This window comes from Egretta garzetta, unplaced genomic scaffold (genome assembly GCF_000687185.1).
Source record: "Egretta garzetta isolate BGI_Z169 unplaced genomic scaffold, ASM68718v1 scaffold41, whole genome shotgun sequence".
Lineage (NCBI taxonomy): Eukaryota > Metazoa > Chordata > Aves > Pelecaniformes > Ardeidae > Egretta > Egretta garzetta.
This window is the reverse complement of record NW_009258755.1, coordinates 2645498-2658529: the sequence shown is the minus strand read 5'-3', so window position 1 is coordinate 2658529 and position 13032 is coordinate 2645498. Positions and strand designations below refer to the sequence as shown.

The 13032-nt window shown below is 38.1% G+C and overlaps 1 protein-coding gene across 1 annotated transcript in view; it reads right to left on the bottom strand.

Moving 5' to 3' along the window:
- The window catches only part of CENPC (centromere protein C), a 30160-nt gene that overhangs the window by 15544 nt on the left and 1584 nt on the right, over nucleotides 1-13032 (bottom strand). Inside the window, exons 2-14 of the mRNA XM_035888897.1 lie at nucleotides 12766-12834; nucleotides 11403-11449; nucleotides 10083-10144; nucleotides 9663-9760; nucleotides 8612-8702; nucleotides 8288-8507; nucleotides 7160-7363; nucleotides 6175-6554; nucleotides 4720-5548; nucleotides 4059-4097; nucleotides 2756-2829; nucleotides 1815-1883; nucleotides 492-596 (exon numbers count right to left, since the gene is read on the bottom strand). Of these exons, the coding sequence (XP_035744790.1) occupies nucleotides 492-596; nucleotides 1815-1883; nucleotides 2756-2829; nucleotides 4059-4097; nucleotides 4720-5548; nucleotides 6175-6554; nucleotides 7160-7363; nucleotides 8288-8507; nucleotides 8612-8702; nucleotides 9663-9760; nucleotides 10083-10144; nucleotides 11403-11449; nucleotides 12766-12834 (2287 nt within the window). The remainder of the gene's footprint in view (nucleotides 1-491; nucleotides 597-1814; nucleotides 1884-2755; nucleotides 2830-4058; nucleotides 4098-4719; nucleotides 5549-6174; nucleotides 6555-7159; nucleotides 7364-8287; nucleotides 8508-8611; nucleotides 8703-9662; nucleotides 9761-10082; nucleotides 10145-11402; nucleotides 11450-12765; nucleotides 12835-13032) is intronic.

Genomic DNA, 13032 nt, shown 5'->3' with positions numbered 1-13032 from the left:
AGCAGACTAATTAGGAAAGGACAAAATCATGCTGAATTGTCAGAAAAGATCCCTGTGAACAAGATGGATTCTATTACTTATGGAATTTAACATTGAGACTGGACAAAATATTATAGTATGTGCTCTGGAGAACAATCCCCATGCAAAGAAAAATGCTCCAATGAATGACCCAGTAGACCGTCTCTTTTTCGGGTATCATACAGAAGCTTGGATGTAATAAACCTGCTAGTACAGAGAAACCGTTTTGTTCCTCCCTAAACAGTTAAAGCAAGGGTACTTACTATGCTCTGCTCTGGCTGACACAGGAGTATCAGGAGAGAAAAAGACTACATGGAAAGATGACTAAATAGCTGGAGACAATAAATGATCTACTATTTTAAAAAATTACCAGATAGTAAGTGTCTCAAAGCTTTTGTGGCACCAGATCAACCCACAAATTTCTCTTTACCACCCTATCAGGAGAAAGCAAATAGGTATTTTGGTCCTGATACCTGAAGGCCTCATCGTATAGTTTACGCGCTCGCCTCGCCAATATTCCAGAGGTCTCAGTCGTATTCTTTTTGTCCGACGAACATTAGGTGTGTTGGAAGGCATTACTAATTTAAAAGATGAAATAATTCATATTAAGTATGAAAGGAGAATTAGAAATAGAAAACATTAAATATCCTTTCCTATTGTTCTGTATCAGGGGGTCAGCACTTCCCAGCTGATACAAATATCACATTGCTATTATGACAGGAAAAGGGAATCAAGTATTGCCAAAAGCCTTCTTTTGCATACATGAGTATTTCACTCTCCTTTTTCTTAAACAGTCACCATGCTGGCTTTATATTAGATTTCATTCTATATATCTTAGTGAATCGCTGAGATATGGATGCTAGGGGCTCAAACACAAGGAGCAAAAAATGTGCTAGAACTGTGAAGACAAAGCTCTCGACAAAGACTAAAAACTCTGCCTAAATGTGAGGGATTTCATTAGCAACAGTGAAAAGGCACTGCCTTGGTTATGGCAAGAGGAGAGTAACAGAGACTGCATAAACAGCCCCTCCTCTTCTTAAGTCCCATCTCCAAGGCCCAGAAGAGCAACACTTTTGCCAACAGAAATCCCACACTTCCAAGGTTTCTCAGATATTTATCTTCAGACTTACTTATTGCATAGTCTCAACTTTCAATCTTTCTAAGCTGCCATATATGAATACAGTAAGATTTGATACTTTAGTGTTTGTAAGTAAGAATAAAAGCCCCTTAAGAGTTGAGAGCAAATTAGTCAAGAATATTTAAATGCTAAAAATAAAAACAGTAAATAAAAAAAATAGTCTTTGAAGGTAGACAACTATAGTGTTGTGCATAAAATAATAATAAAGGGAATAAAAAACAATAAAAACAGACTAGGATGAGACTACAATGGACTGCATGCCCATTGCTCCATCCTATCCAGACTCAGGCCACCACAGAAGGTGGCAGGTTATTTGCAGTCTCAGTTACCCTGTGTAAAACTAATTCAAACTCTTACTGTTCTCACTCAACTGGAAGCAGTGTCTTGACTCAATATTAAATGAAAAATGGAAATGTGACAGTTAAAAAGATAATTGTTCAATACAGTAAGAAAAAAAAAGAAACACTAGAAGTTTTTAAAAGTAATTTAAAAATTAGAGCAGGGTTATAGTACCCTGAAGAACTAACAAGCCTTATCTGTAAATACTTATTAACATATGAACACATTTCTAGGTGTTTTCCTGTGTCTCCTTCAAAGTTTATATCAAGCTGGAAATGCATTTCTCTTTATGCACTAAGATATTTTAAAACAGTCTTACCTATTTTATGCCTCGCTATGTTGTCTGACAACAGATCTTTTATTTGACAATTCAAGTCTTCAGAATTATCTGAAAATACATAAAAAACCCACTACTATAGGCATTTACTATTCCTGACTTTTGTTCAACATATCCACTAGAAGCAACTAAAAGTAACGCAAGCAGAAGTCCCAATGTTAGTGTGCCCACTAACATTTTTTCTTTAAACATATATGACACCCAATGTAGATAACTGTATGTATAATTAGTTCTTAAATAGTGTAAGCTTGAAAATTACATGAAAACTATAATTCAAGTAAATATTCCTCAGACCCATCCCTCTGATAAGAAAAAAAATACTGGCAAATTATAACTACACACGTAATTCTATTGATCAAAGTGCAAAGTCATTCAGCTTTATACTACTCAAGCCTAACTTCAGAACAAACTTCTTACCATAACATACACAAAACTAGGTCTCTGAAGAAAGCATTGCATGAACTAGTAACATTCACAACTGGCTCTAAAACACTAAAGAAAAGACTTTCTTTAGGGAAACTTAAAATAAACCAAAATATTTGTAGGCAAACAGGCCACAATTCCATAAGGCTGTACAATTTGGTCTAGGGTGGCCTGAAGTGATCGTATATAGTACCATCACATGACAACACACCAAACTGGTACAAACTGAGTCTAAAAAATTAGTTTGAAGTATTTTGAAAGGATAGCTTTATCCTGGTAGGCTTGATGCCAAACCACGTAGTGCTTGTCCTCCCAAAGTTACCACAGCATAAAGCTGGCATACTGTATCACGTACATGGGCAGAAATGTGACCACAGCCAATACAATCTGCATTTCTTATTCTGGACAAGTAGAATGCAACAGAAATTACTGCATCATCAATTACAGCTTACAAGAAGCTTACACATAAAATGCAAGAAAATACCAACTTTAAACATTACCTGAAGATGTATCATCCTGTTCAGAAGACTTATTTCTGGAAGCAAGTTTATCACAATGTTCTAGAACAGGCCCACTTCAAAGGAAAAAAAAAAAAATACACCTGTTTGAATATGTTAAATGTCAAAAGAACATTACAGCACAACCAAGAATAGCAAATTTAGGGTTTTTTCAGATCATGTGGGATGGGTTTTTTTTCCTTCTAAACATCTGTCTGGACCAATTAGACACTGAAGCAAATGACTTCTAGTTAGGAATCACAGGTCTGAAATTCATCATTTGCTCTTCTACTTGGTCATCAGGCAGACAAACTAGTGTTCACACCTTCTCTCTAAACAGGTTTCCTGAAAATCTTGTAACTTCTTTTTCTTTTTTCTCCCTTCCAGAAGAAACAGACCTTTTCCTCTCCTCTCCAGCATTACCTTTCAAACAATTTTCCACAGGGCATGATTATAGAAGTGCTTTAAAGAAATTTTTTGCATACTAGAAAGACAGTAAAATAGTCTGTAATTGTTAATTTGTAACATGTATTCTGTCATAAAATCTGCCCCATAAAATGACAATAATTAACATGTATGTAGCTCCACCAGAGATTCTCTAGGAATCAAACAGGGCTTCTGTCACAGCCTTAGCTTTAGTACCCCTAACCCTTCCTCCTTCCCCCAGCTGTGCCTGTGCTTCACTGCTTTTACTGTGCCAATGAAGTTCAGCTGTGATCCACCTGAACTCCAAAAGATGCATTTCAGTGCTAGGTTAACAAACCTACACTACAAATTTGTCCAATTAAGTCTGCAGTAGGCTCACTTACAACAAAAAAAATAAAATTTTCAGTAGAATTACAATGTAAGAACTTGATAAATTCACAGACTGCCTGTTTGCTTTGTTACTAAGAAGAAGTTACGTGCATATCTATGTGGAAAAAACAAGAGTTTGTATATTGCCGATACAGTTGTATACCCTACTTAGCAGCAACTTTGTTAGTTCGTACAGTTGTTAGTAGTTCTAGGAGCACTGGTATTTCTGTTCAAAAATCACACACTAAGGGGGAAGCAAGCCTCAAAGGAAGAAAAACCCCAAAGGCAAGAAACTTACTTTGACCCCTTAGGCATGACAGGAAGGATTTTATTAGTTTATTAACTGTATTAGCACAGTATTTCAACACTTCAGGTATGAATCACAATCCCTTTTCTGCTAGGTTCTTCCCTAGTAGAACATGGAACACAGTAGTAGTACCAAACAGCTGTTCTGTCTCAGTGGGGCAGAAGTGGGATTAAATGCAAGATTACAGACAACTGAGGAAATTACCTTTCACGACTAGTAGCCTTCTCACCTGCAAAGGAATCTCTAGAGAGATAGAGAAAAAAATTATTATTATTACATTTACTGTTAAGTCAATTTTATTTACTGCAAGGAATCTGTACGTCGATAATTTTATGTACTGAATAGAACCATAAAAAAAGACATTATAAAAAAAAATTAAAAGCAATGCACAGAACAGTGATTAAAAACTTGGTTAGACTGGTTAAAGAAACTTCCTCTTTTGATTACCAATCATTAGTAAAGTTACTCCCACAAAAATAAATATAGCTGAACAATTAAACACTGTATTTTCTCAATTTACAAAGTAGCAAAACTGACAGTGAAGTTACTCTACAGGTGGTGGGTTTGTGTGTGCATCTGTGTCCTTTTCTGTCTTTTTTTTGCTTGTTTTAAACTGGATCGGATACTCAAGTCTCAAAAGAACACTTCAAAAATTCAGGCACAAGTTTCCTTATGCAGAAGCAGACACTAGATTTGGCACCCACCTTGAGAACAGGATGTCCATTAGACCACTTAGTAGCTATTCAACCAGTCTGAAACTGTCACACAGTTCAATTGGGCCATTACTGCTTAAAAGTTAACAAGATGTGTTTAATTATCTACCAAAGCTATACCACACTTGTAAGGAATTACATAAAAATCTTACTGTAGTCCATGTTGCGTGTTATGTTTTCTTTTTCTTTTCACATCTCGTAACTTCTGTTTTTTTCTTGCCACATCCTGTAGAGAAGCGCTGTCAGAATCCGTTCGAGACTCAGTGTCTTCACGGTCTGAGCAAACACCCTTACTGGTTTTGTGATGAATCTTTTTGGCTACCTTCCCTATAGACTTAGCTGGCAATTGTTTCTTTTCCGAATTCTCCACGCTGTCTATGAGATGCTGTAGTGCTTTTACAGGGGTTTTGTTATTTCCACCAGCAAGTGACTCCAATGTGTGCAATACATTTTTAGACTTCTCAGACTTAGCCAACTTCTGAATCACTGAAGTCTGTAATTTCTGACGCAGGGGTGAGGTAAACACTTCATTCAATTTTACAGGCTCTCTTTCAAGCTCTTCTTCACCAGGTTTGCTGTCAGAACTTTCCTCTCTTTGTAACTGCAGCTTTTTTTTACTACTTTCCTTGCCAGAATTTTTAACCTTCTTCCTCGGACTTTCTGCCGGTTTCTTAGCTACTGTATCTTTTGGAAGTTTCTGCTTAGCACTTTGTTTCTTGTGAACTAAATGCGGAGAAGCTTTTGAAGCCAACTGCAGATACTTGGAAGACTTGAGATTGTTTTTTGGAGACACAGTCCACTCTTGCTGATGCCCAGCTGAGGCCACAGGCAAATCCTCACTTGTTTCACTCTGTTCTGCATCAGATGCTTTTGTTTCCAATCCAGACCATGACAACATCAGTTCTTCAGCTCCTGGTTTCCAGGACACGTCCTTTTTGTAGTTTGGAGAGCCTTGCCTAAGTGCATCCTTCTTAGTCTTTCCTACCAATACACAAAACATTTGGACATTAGTATCTTTTCCCATTAAACATGAAGATATATGTTGACATAGGAATGCATAAAAATAAACAAAAGAAAAAAAAAAGCATCACAAAATGAGATTTTTTTCCCTGATGGTTAAAAAGAAGGCTTTCTCTGAACTATAGTGTATGAAAAATTCAAAACAGAATTACTGGTGCACTTCCAGTATTTCCTAGCAGGAAAAAAGGGCAGAAATGTTACATTTAATCTATTTCCAGTTTTCAGTGCGTCCTGCTACAAAACCCCTCTCAAATAATTCCTAAAACCTGATGCCCTCCAGTTCAAAGCACGTATCTCAACCTGCTTTCTACAGAGAGAGGAGCAAAAGCTTGTGGGTACTTACCTCCTTTGTCTGCTCATAAGAAAAGGCAACACTGCTAACAATTTTTAAAGGGAGTGCAAGGGGGGAAAGTGAAGACACTGTCTCGCTGCCTTATATACATCCAAATCTAACTGTGCAAGTGAAACACCCATTAGGAATCCATCAATGTGTCTCATCTACTTTATCCTCCTTTCTCAATAAACCACCACAAAAAAATCCAGTAATATGACCCAGAAGAAGGCTGAAGACCTGTTAAATAACTTACCCATATGAGTGCTGTTTTGCCTTTGAGATTTAAGGACCTTTTCTTCACTGTTAGAGACTGAATCTGATTCTGATGTTCCTCTGACGTCCTGTGTTCTGACATCCAAATCATCCATTTTCTGTTTAGTAAGTGCTTCAACCGGTGCTTTTCTGTTCTTGCCTTTCTTACTCTCTGCCTTCTCCTTTTCAGAGGGCTGAGATTTAGAAACAGGAGTTGCAGAGCCATCTTTTTTTGATTTTTTGTTCTTATGGGGTATTGAAAACCAAGAATTAAAAGATACATCATCTGATTCATCAATTAAAAATTCACACTCATGTTCTATTTCTATATCTCGATCTTTCACAGGAGGAGGTGATGGCGGTGATATTGAGGGTGAATACCTAAAAAAAGGGGGGACAAGGTATTCACATCATTTGAGGGGAAAAAAAATTGACTTTCCATCTTGCAAATCCAGTGGTGACTCTAAAACACCTAAACATGCTACAGGACATCCCTCAGAATAATTATTATAAAGTTCATCATTTATTGCCCTTTAGCTTCCAAAAAGAGCACAAGGCCTGCTTCTCTTTGCTTTGGCCTCATATTCAAACTTCGTTATTTCTCAGATGCTGGATAGCCAACTTCCTACCTAACTGGTCAGACCCACATTAGGTCTGAGAAAGACTGCTAACTTCAGAATCACATAAGGTTTTCCCGAATCCTCTAACCTACCTATCAAAACATCTCAGGCTCAATTTGAAACAGTATTCAACAGCTACATACTATTTTACTGGCAGACAAAAGCAACAGCACTGTTAAATCCTAGCAGCATAAACCTTTGAAACAACTATTCAAGCCCTTTCTCAAGTGGCATTTCTCAGTAATGTTGGACTATCCCAAAACATTCTCCCAGACCAGATTTACAGATAAAAGGATGTTGCTCCAGCAGTCAGGTCTGGGTTATTTTACTAGCGGATTATGTTCCATATAAAGCCTCAAAACAAACCTTTTTCCAAGCGTTCCTGTTGCTACAGCTGCTAAGACGACCGAAGAGAAAAACCTATCTTTCTGTACAGACGACGTAGCAATATGTTCTGTTCCTTGTACGAGAACAACCTGCTCATCTCTTCCGGCCTGAGGTTCTTTCAAATTTTCGACTTCCACATGGCTCTTCACTACAGCAGGAGTATTTTGGTCATCAAAATGTAATCTATGTATGAGAAACAACATTCAAATATGAAGCTATAAATCCTGAGTGCACATTAAAGTAACGTTTGGATGGACAGATGCTCTCATTTTCTCCTGCTGACAGTGTCTCTCTTCTTATGAATGAGTTTCCATTTGGTAATTTGCTGGAACACAGGCTAGCAGTACGACTTCCCAGCATGGTAGCAAGCGTCCAAATCAATGAGGCAACATGGGGTCAGCTTGTGACTCTTGCAAAGTGAGGACTGCTCAGCAAGACAAATTCGTAATTTTAGGAGAACATGCTTCAGAAATTGTCAGGTTTCCTAGACCCTAGGTGCACTCTCTTCCCAATCTCACTCCATCAATGGGAGTCAATGGGATCAGTGTCAATCCCTCTCTATGATCTACCCCGGAGATGCAGTCCTCCAGGAAAGCAGAACTGCGGCTGGACCACCGGCCATTATTGCAGCTGGGCTTCAATTTTTCCAAAGAGATAATGATCACTACTGAAGTTGTTCTGCTTTGTATAAAATATTTGTATATTCAGAGCGAGAGGAACAATGACTGCTCATTTCTGCTTTAACAAACTTTTTGTTAACTTTTAACATCAATACTATCAACAGGATTCACTGAAAAAGTCTAGACTATCTGAAAAGCGGATAATTTGAGGCACTTCCTTGCGAAAAAAGTTAAAATCTATTCTTACAGGCTTCCTGCACTTGGGTACTGCATTTTTGGGAATTAACCCTTAACACCAGAGTATTTAACAAAAACCAATTCCGCCCTTTCTAAACCCACATATAGAAATTTTCTGAAAAGCCTGGAATTACTCTTTATGAGTTCTCAATCCAAACTCATAAATGATTGAAACTACTGTGTTAATTTACTCTAAGGTGGGGGCGGGAATGGGGGACACAACACCACCACCACATTCAGCTCTACTTACATACGTGCAGGAGAACTTTCCGCTTCCTCCACAAGAAGAGGTGATCCAAAAGACCCATGATCATCCTCAGAGTCCGAAGACAGGACAGGACTTTTGCACAGTGCTTCAACATCTTTTAATATATTATTTGTTTCTCTTTTAAACACAGGAGACTTTGTTTTTTCAGAATCATCTATGTAATCATGTATTGCAGGCTTCTGGGGCAATTCAGTTGACCGTTCTGCCATATATATAGAATTGATTTAATTCTTCTACTCAAAACCTTACAAAATCCCAAGAAATAGTTACCAAAAAAAACCTTAGTTCAATAATAGTGCTACCAACCTCTGCTGCTGACTGTTTTTAGTGGTGATGCAGGTAAGGACTCTGCAGAATTACAGGCTCTTTTCACAGAGTTAACTAACTCTGCCTTTGGCTGTCATATTGATAACGAATAATGAGACAATAGAAAATATCCGATAAAGCAACAGTATTATGACAGGAATATAAGTTTCTACAGAACATGATGTAACTTTCTTCCCTTAATTCTTACTCATCTGAAGTACAGTTCTATTTTAACTAAACACTTCAGTTTTCTATGATGTAAGACATTCTAAAGTTAAACAACAGGTAAACTAGTATGTACAGTAAAAATCAATTTGCAGCTTTGAACAGACATCCCGCTAGTCCACAGGCAAGCTATTTACTCTTTTCATTAGAATGAATTAATTTACACAATTTAATTCACCTTCATTAAGTCAGGCTGAGGTTTTGCAAGAATTACTTTGAGATTATGTGGCATTCTAACATCAGGCTAAAGTAAACAAACACCATTATAAAGGATGCCTGTTCTCAACACTGCCATTAATAGAATATCCTATTTTTACAAAAAGCTACTAGAATTAAAATATTAAAACTAAATATACAAACTAGATTATTTGCATCATTTTTCTCAGCACATTAACAAGTCCTTCCACTTGTTTCCACTCTTCACAAAGTAACAGATATACAAAGTTATTGTAAAGGTAACTGTTTATCAGGAGTTGACAAGCTGCTTTTATACAAAATCATCTTTCAATTTTACTGTCCATCAGATAGCTAAGAACTGTGCCCATCTCTCTGGCAAAGTGCCTGAAACCAACCCCAATAGAGTCCCAGACAGTCATACCCACCACCAGTTATAAGGCATAATATTCTACATATTACAGAATATTTACTATTAGAGCACAAGAAGAAAAAAACATTACGGACAACTATTACAGAAGGTTAAATTATAGCCTATGTGCTAATACAAGTGACACATGGAGCTTATTCATTCAATACTCATACAGAACTAAGCTTGTACTCAAGTGGAACTGTGCCCAATGCTGTTTTGACACTGCCATACCTAACTTACCCTTTGGCTCTGTTCTGAAGTCCTCTTCTTACTTCTGACAACAGGAGTTGAGCAACAGGTTGTACTTGGAGAGGCTATTGTAAGATCACTGCCACAACCTATAAAGAAAAAGCTATAAATAAGGAATTCTTGGAATTGTCCAGGTTTCATTTATTTTAACAAGTTGCTAAGGCTCGTTAGGGTCACGTAAATCCAAACAAGAAAGAAACCAGCCTCTCAGGAACATGATCTTTATAAGACAGCTAAGACAGTTTTAAGCAGCTGGGAAGGGGGTGCTTTTAAAGACTGTATCTTTCTTTTTATCCATTTTATCTCTTTTTTTTAATTGTTATTATTTATTTACCACTGAACATAATACAAGGAAGAAATGAATTTTTTCTTTAACCAGCATTTTAAGCAAAACACCAAATAAAAGCTTACTTTCGAAACAGTCCTGTATGAGTTTCAGTACATTTTGACCTGGCTGTACGTCAATCTTATTTCTAGAAAGAAGATAAAAAAATATTTTCAATCAATTAACCTAAATGTTCCTATCCCAGCAATATAAAAGTAGTAAAGTTCTTACTACTTAATATTTTAAATTATTATTTCCAATAGGCCCAACTTTAATATATTTTACCTACTATTTTCATGCACAGATATCTGTAAAGAAACTTGTCTAAATAAGGATTCCTGGAGAAAAAGCCCCACTGTCACAGAATGCGATGAGAATGAAGAAATCTCTCTGTATAACGAAAACCTCATACAACTACTGCAACAGCCCTCAAGTAAAACAGAGATTCTTACTTGAAATAAACAAATTTAAAAAAAAAAAAAAAAATCAGTCCTCAAGTAATGTTGCCTGCACAGTGATTCAGTCTCAGCACACCCAGAAATGAAATGTGTAGGCTGCACATCTACCCCTTCATACAAGGTGTCACCCTCTGCTGCTCTTTCCACCACTTATCCACAGTTATTCAGTGCTTCTGCAAAAGTTTCAGCAGCCAGAATTGGCCTGAGGTATCAAATCTGTAAGCAAGCGAACAGCTCAGCTGCTTGGATTACTATTGCAAACCTCTCCAGGACAAATGAAAATGGCAGAAGTGATCCACTAGCCAGACCACGTTGATCAAAACCAAAATAACAAAAGAAAAGCCATGGAGTGTTTCTCCCATAATGATTACTATACACCTTTAAAAACAGGTAACTTGGTAGATTTGGTAAGCTCATGAAATGCATGTCTAAATCGGATTCCAGTAACAAAAAGCTCACACACTTCTGATGTGCCTTTAAAGAAAGCTACAATACTGCAAATACTCAAACTCATCTCTATTGTTTACCAGCAAGGGCCAAATAAGCTAGAACTCTGCCTGGGCTTCATTTCTCTACCTCTTGAAAGGCAAAATGTTTACCCAGACTACTGCTTCTGTGCTCAGGCAGCCTAGGTAGAGGTAGCTTAGGTATACATATATATATATATATATATATACACACACACACACACACACACATACACATATATACACCAACCACAGCCTGCTGCCTCAGCAGAGGAATACAAAGGAAATCCTTCGTGCTTTGTCCCCCAGCACAATTTGCTCTACACACCACTAAGAAATGCAAGAAGTTTGGGAAACATCATATGATCAGTTTAATAAGATACACGCAATAGTTTTGACATTAAGCTCTTGGACAAAAATCAACGTAAGTTTTCCAAACAATCATATCTAAGAATAAAATGATAAATGTAAATTAAATTACCGTCCTCCAAGGCAGAATCTTGCTCTGTAGTCTTTTTTAAAATGATTCTGTGAAGAAATAAGAATCAGTTTTTACTAAGCATGGTGACACTCGACAGAAAAACAAATAAGCGACCAACCTCCTGTTTGTCATGTAAGCAAGTCTTGAGGATTCGTGATCCATCTGAAACTAGTGGGAGTTACTGCTGCCCTGCTTTTCTTAGAATGCTGCAGTGGCTACAACCCCTGTAACAACTGCCAGAAATTCAGCTTTCCTCAAGAGCCATCAAGCATCTGTTTCACTGAAAGTCAGAGACGCTTACAGGAGACCTACATGACAGAAATCACAGAGAATCTAAGGATTTGGTTAACGTTTCTGTGATGACCACTGTCTTTTAAATAAGGAAAAGGAATGAACTACCACAAAGCAAGCTAGGACAACACATCCACTGCTCTGTGAGAACTGCTCACATGCAGATTCTTACCCTGCGTTTATCACAGGCAAGACCACATTAACAGGCAGTGTGAGAGCACGTCAGCTGTTCCGTGGTCTCTAAACTGAAGTCTCGATTAAATCCCAGCACTTCATATACTTGAACCCTGAGTCTAATCCAAGCCATTCGAATAGCAGACATGACCCCAGTCATCTATTACCACAACCAGAGTAGTAATAATTCAAATGACAGTATATTATCAGTGTTACTTTCTATGCCAACAAATGAAATAAAGCCTGCTGAGCTGGGAACAGGCAAAGAGTATAGAGAATAAAAACAGAAAGGAAGGGCAAGTCAAGGAAAATTAAAGAGCAAAGTAGAGTGCAGTTTTTCACCAATGTGACAAGAAAATGTCTCAAAAAAATTCTAAATGTTTAGCTGAAAGCCAGTTATGACCTCTTCTTCATTTGCGTAAACTGGAATAGAGGATATGTGCAGTATGGAGATTATCTAGTCCTCCTATAACAGAATTCAGTACATATTTCCTAAGTCTGCTGTACTGACATTACTTTGCACTTCTCTCTGATTCCTCTTTGGATATTCCTTCTGGTAATAAAAATAACCAAAATCACAAGGATTTATTCCACTGCAAATTTTCAACGTCATCTTAAAATACCAGGAAGAAGCTCTCGGTCACATGGGAAAATGACTGACCAGAAGTCATCACTTCAGAAACACTGCAGAACCATACTCCACAGCAAATCACTCACTCGGGCTTAAACGTCTTCCCCTTGCTGCAGCCTGCAGTATAATCAACTGGCAAGCAACTTTTCACGTAAGAAAATGAAAAATTCCTGTAACGGAGCTCGAAGAGCTTTTAACAGGTTATGTATTGCGATGCTCATACCCCGCATGCACACAAAGCTTTTAAAACTTAAGCTCCCCGTGTACCTCTGACAGAGGACGGCAGGAGTAAGACGAGTACGCCTCTAGCACCTCTCGCCAAGCGTCACCGGTTCTTTACGCGCTAACCCGCGCGAGGGAGAGCTCCAGAGACGGGCGACAGGCGCAGCCGCAGGCAGCCCACGGGAAACGGGGCTCCCAACAGACAACCCCTCGGGGGCAGAAGCGTTTGCGCCGGCACCCGGGGCCAAGAGGGAGGGCAGAACACCAACACCGGCCCCGCTTTTCTCAGGGGGAAGCCGGGGACCGCCAGAG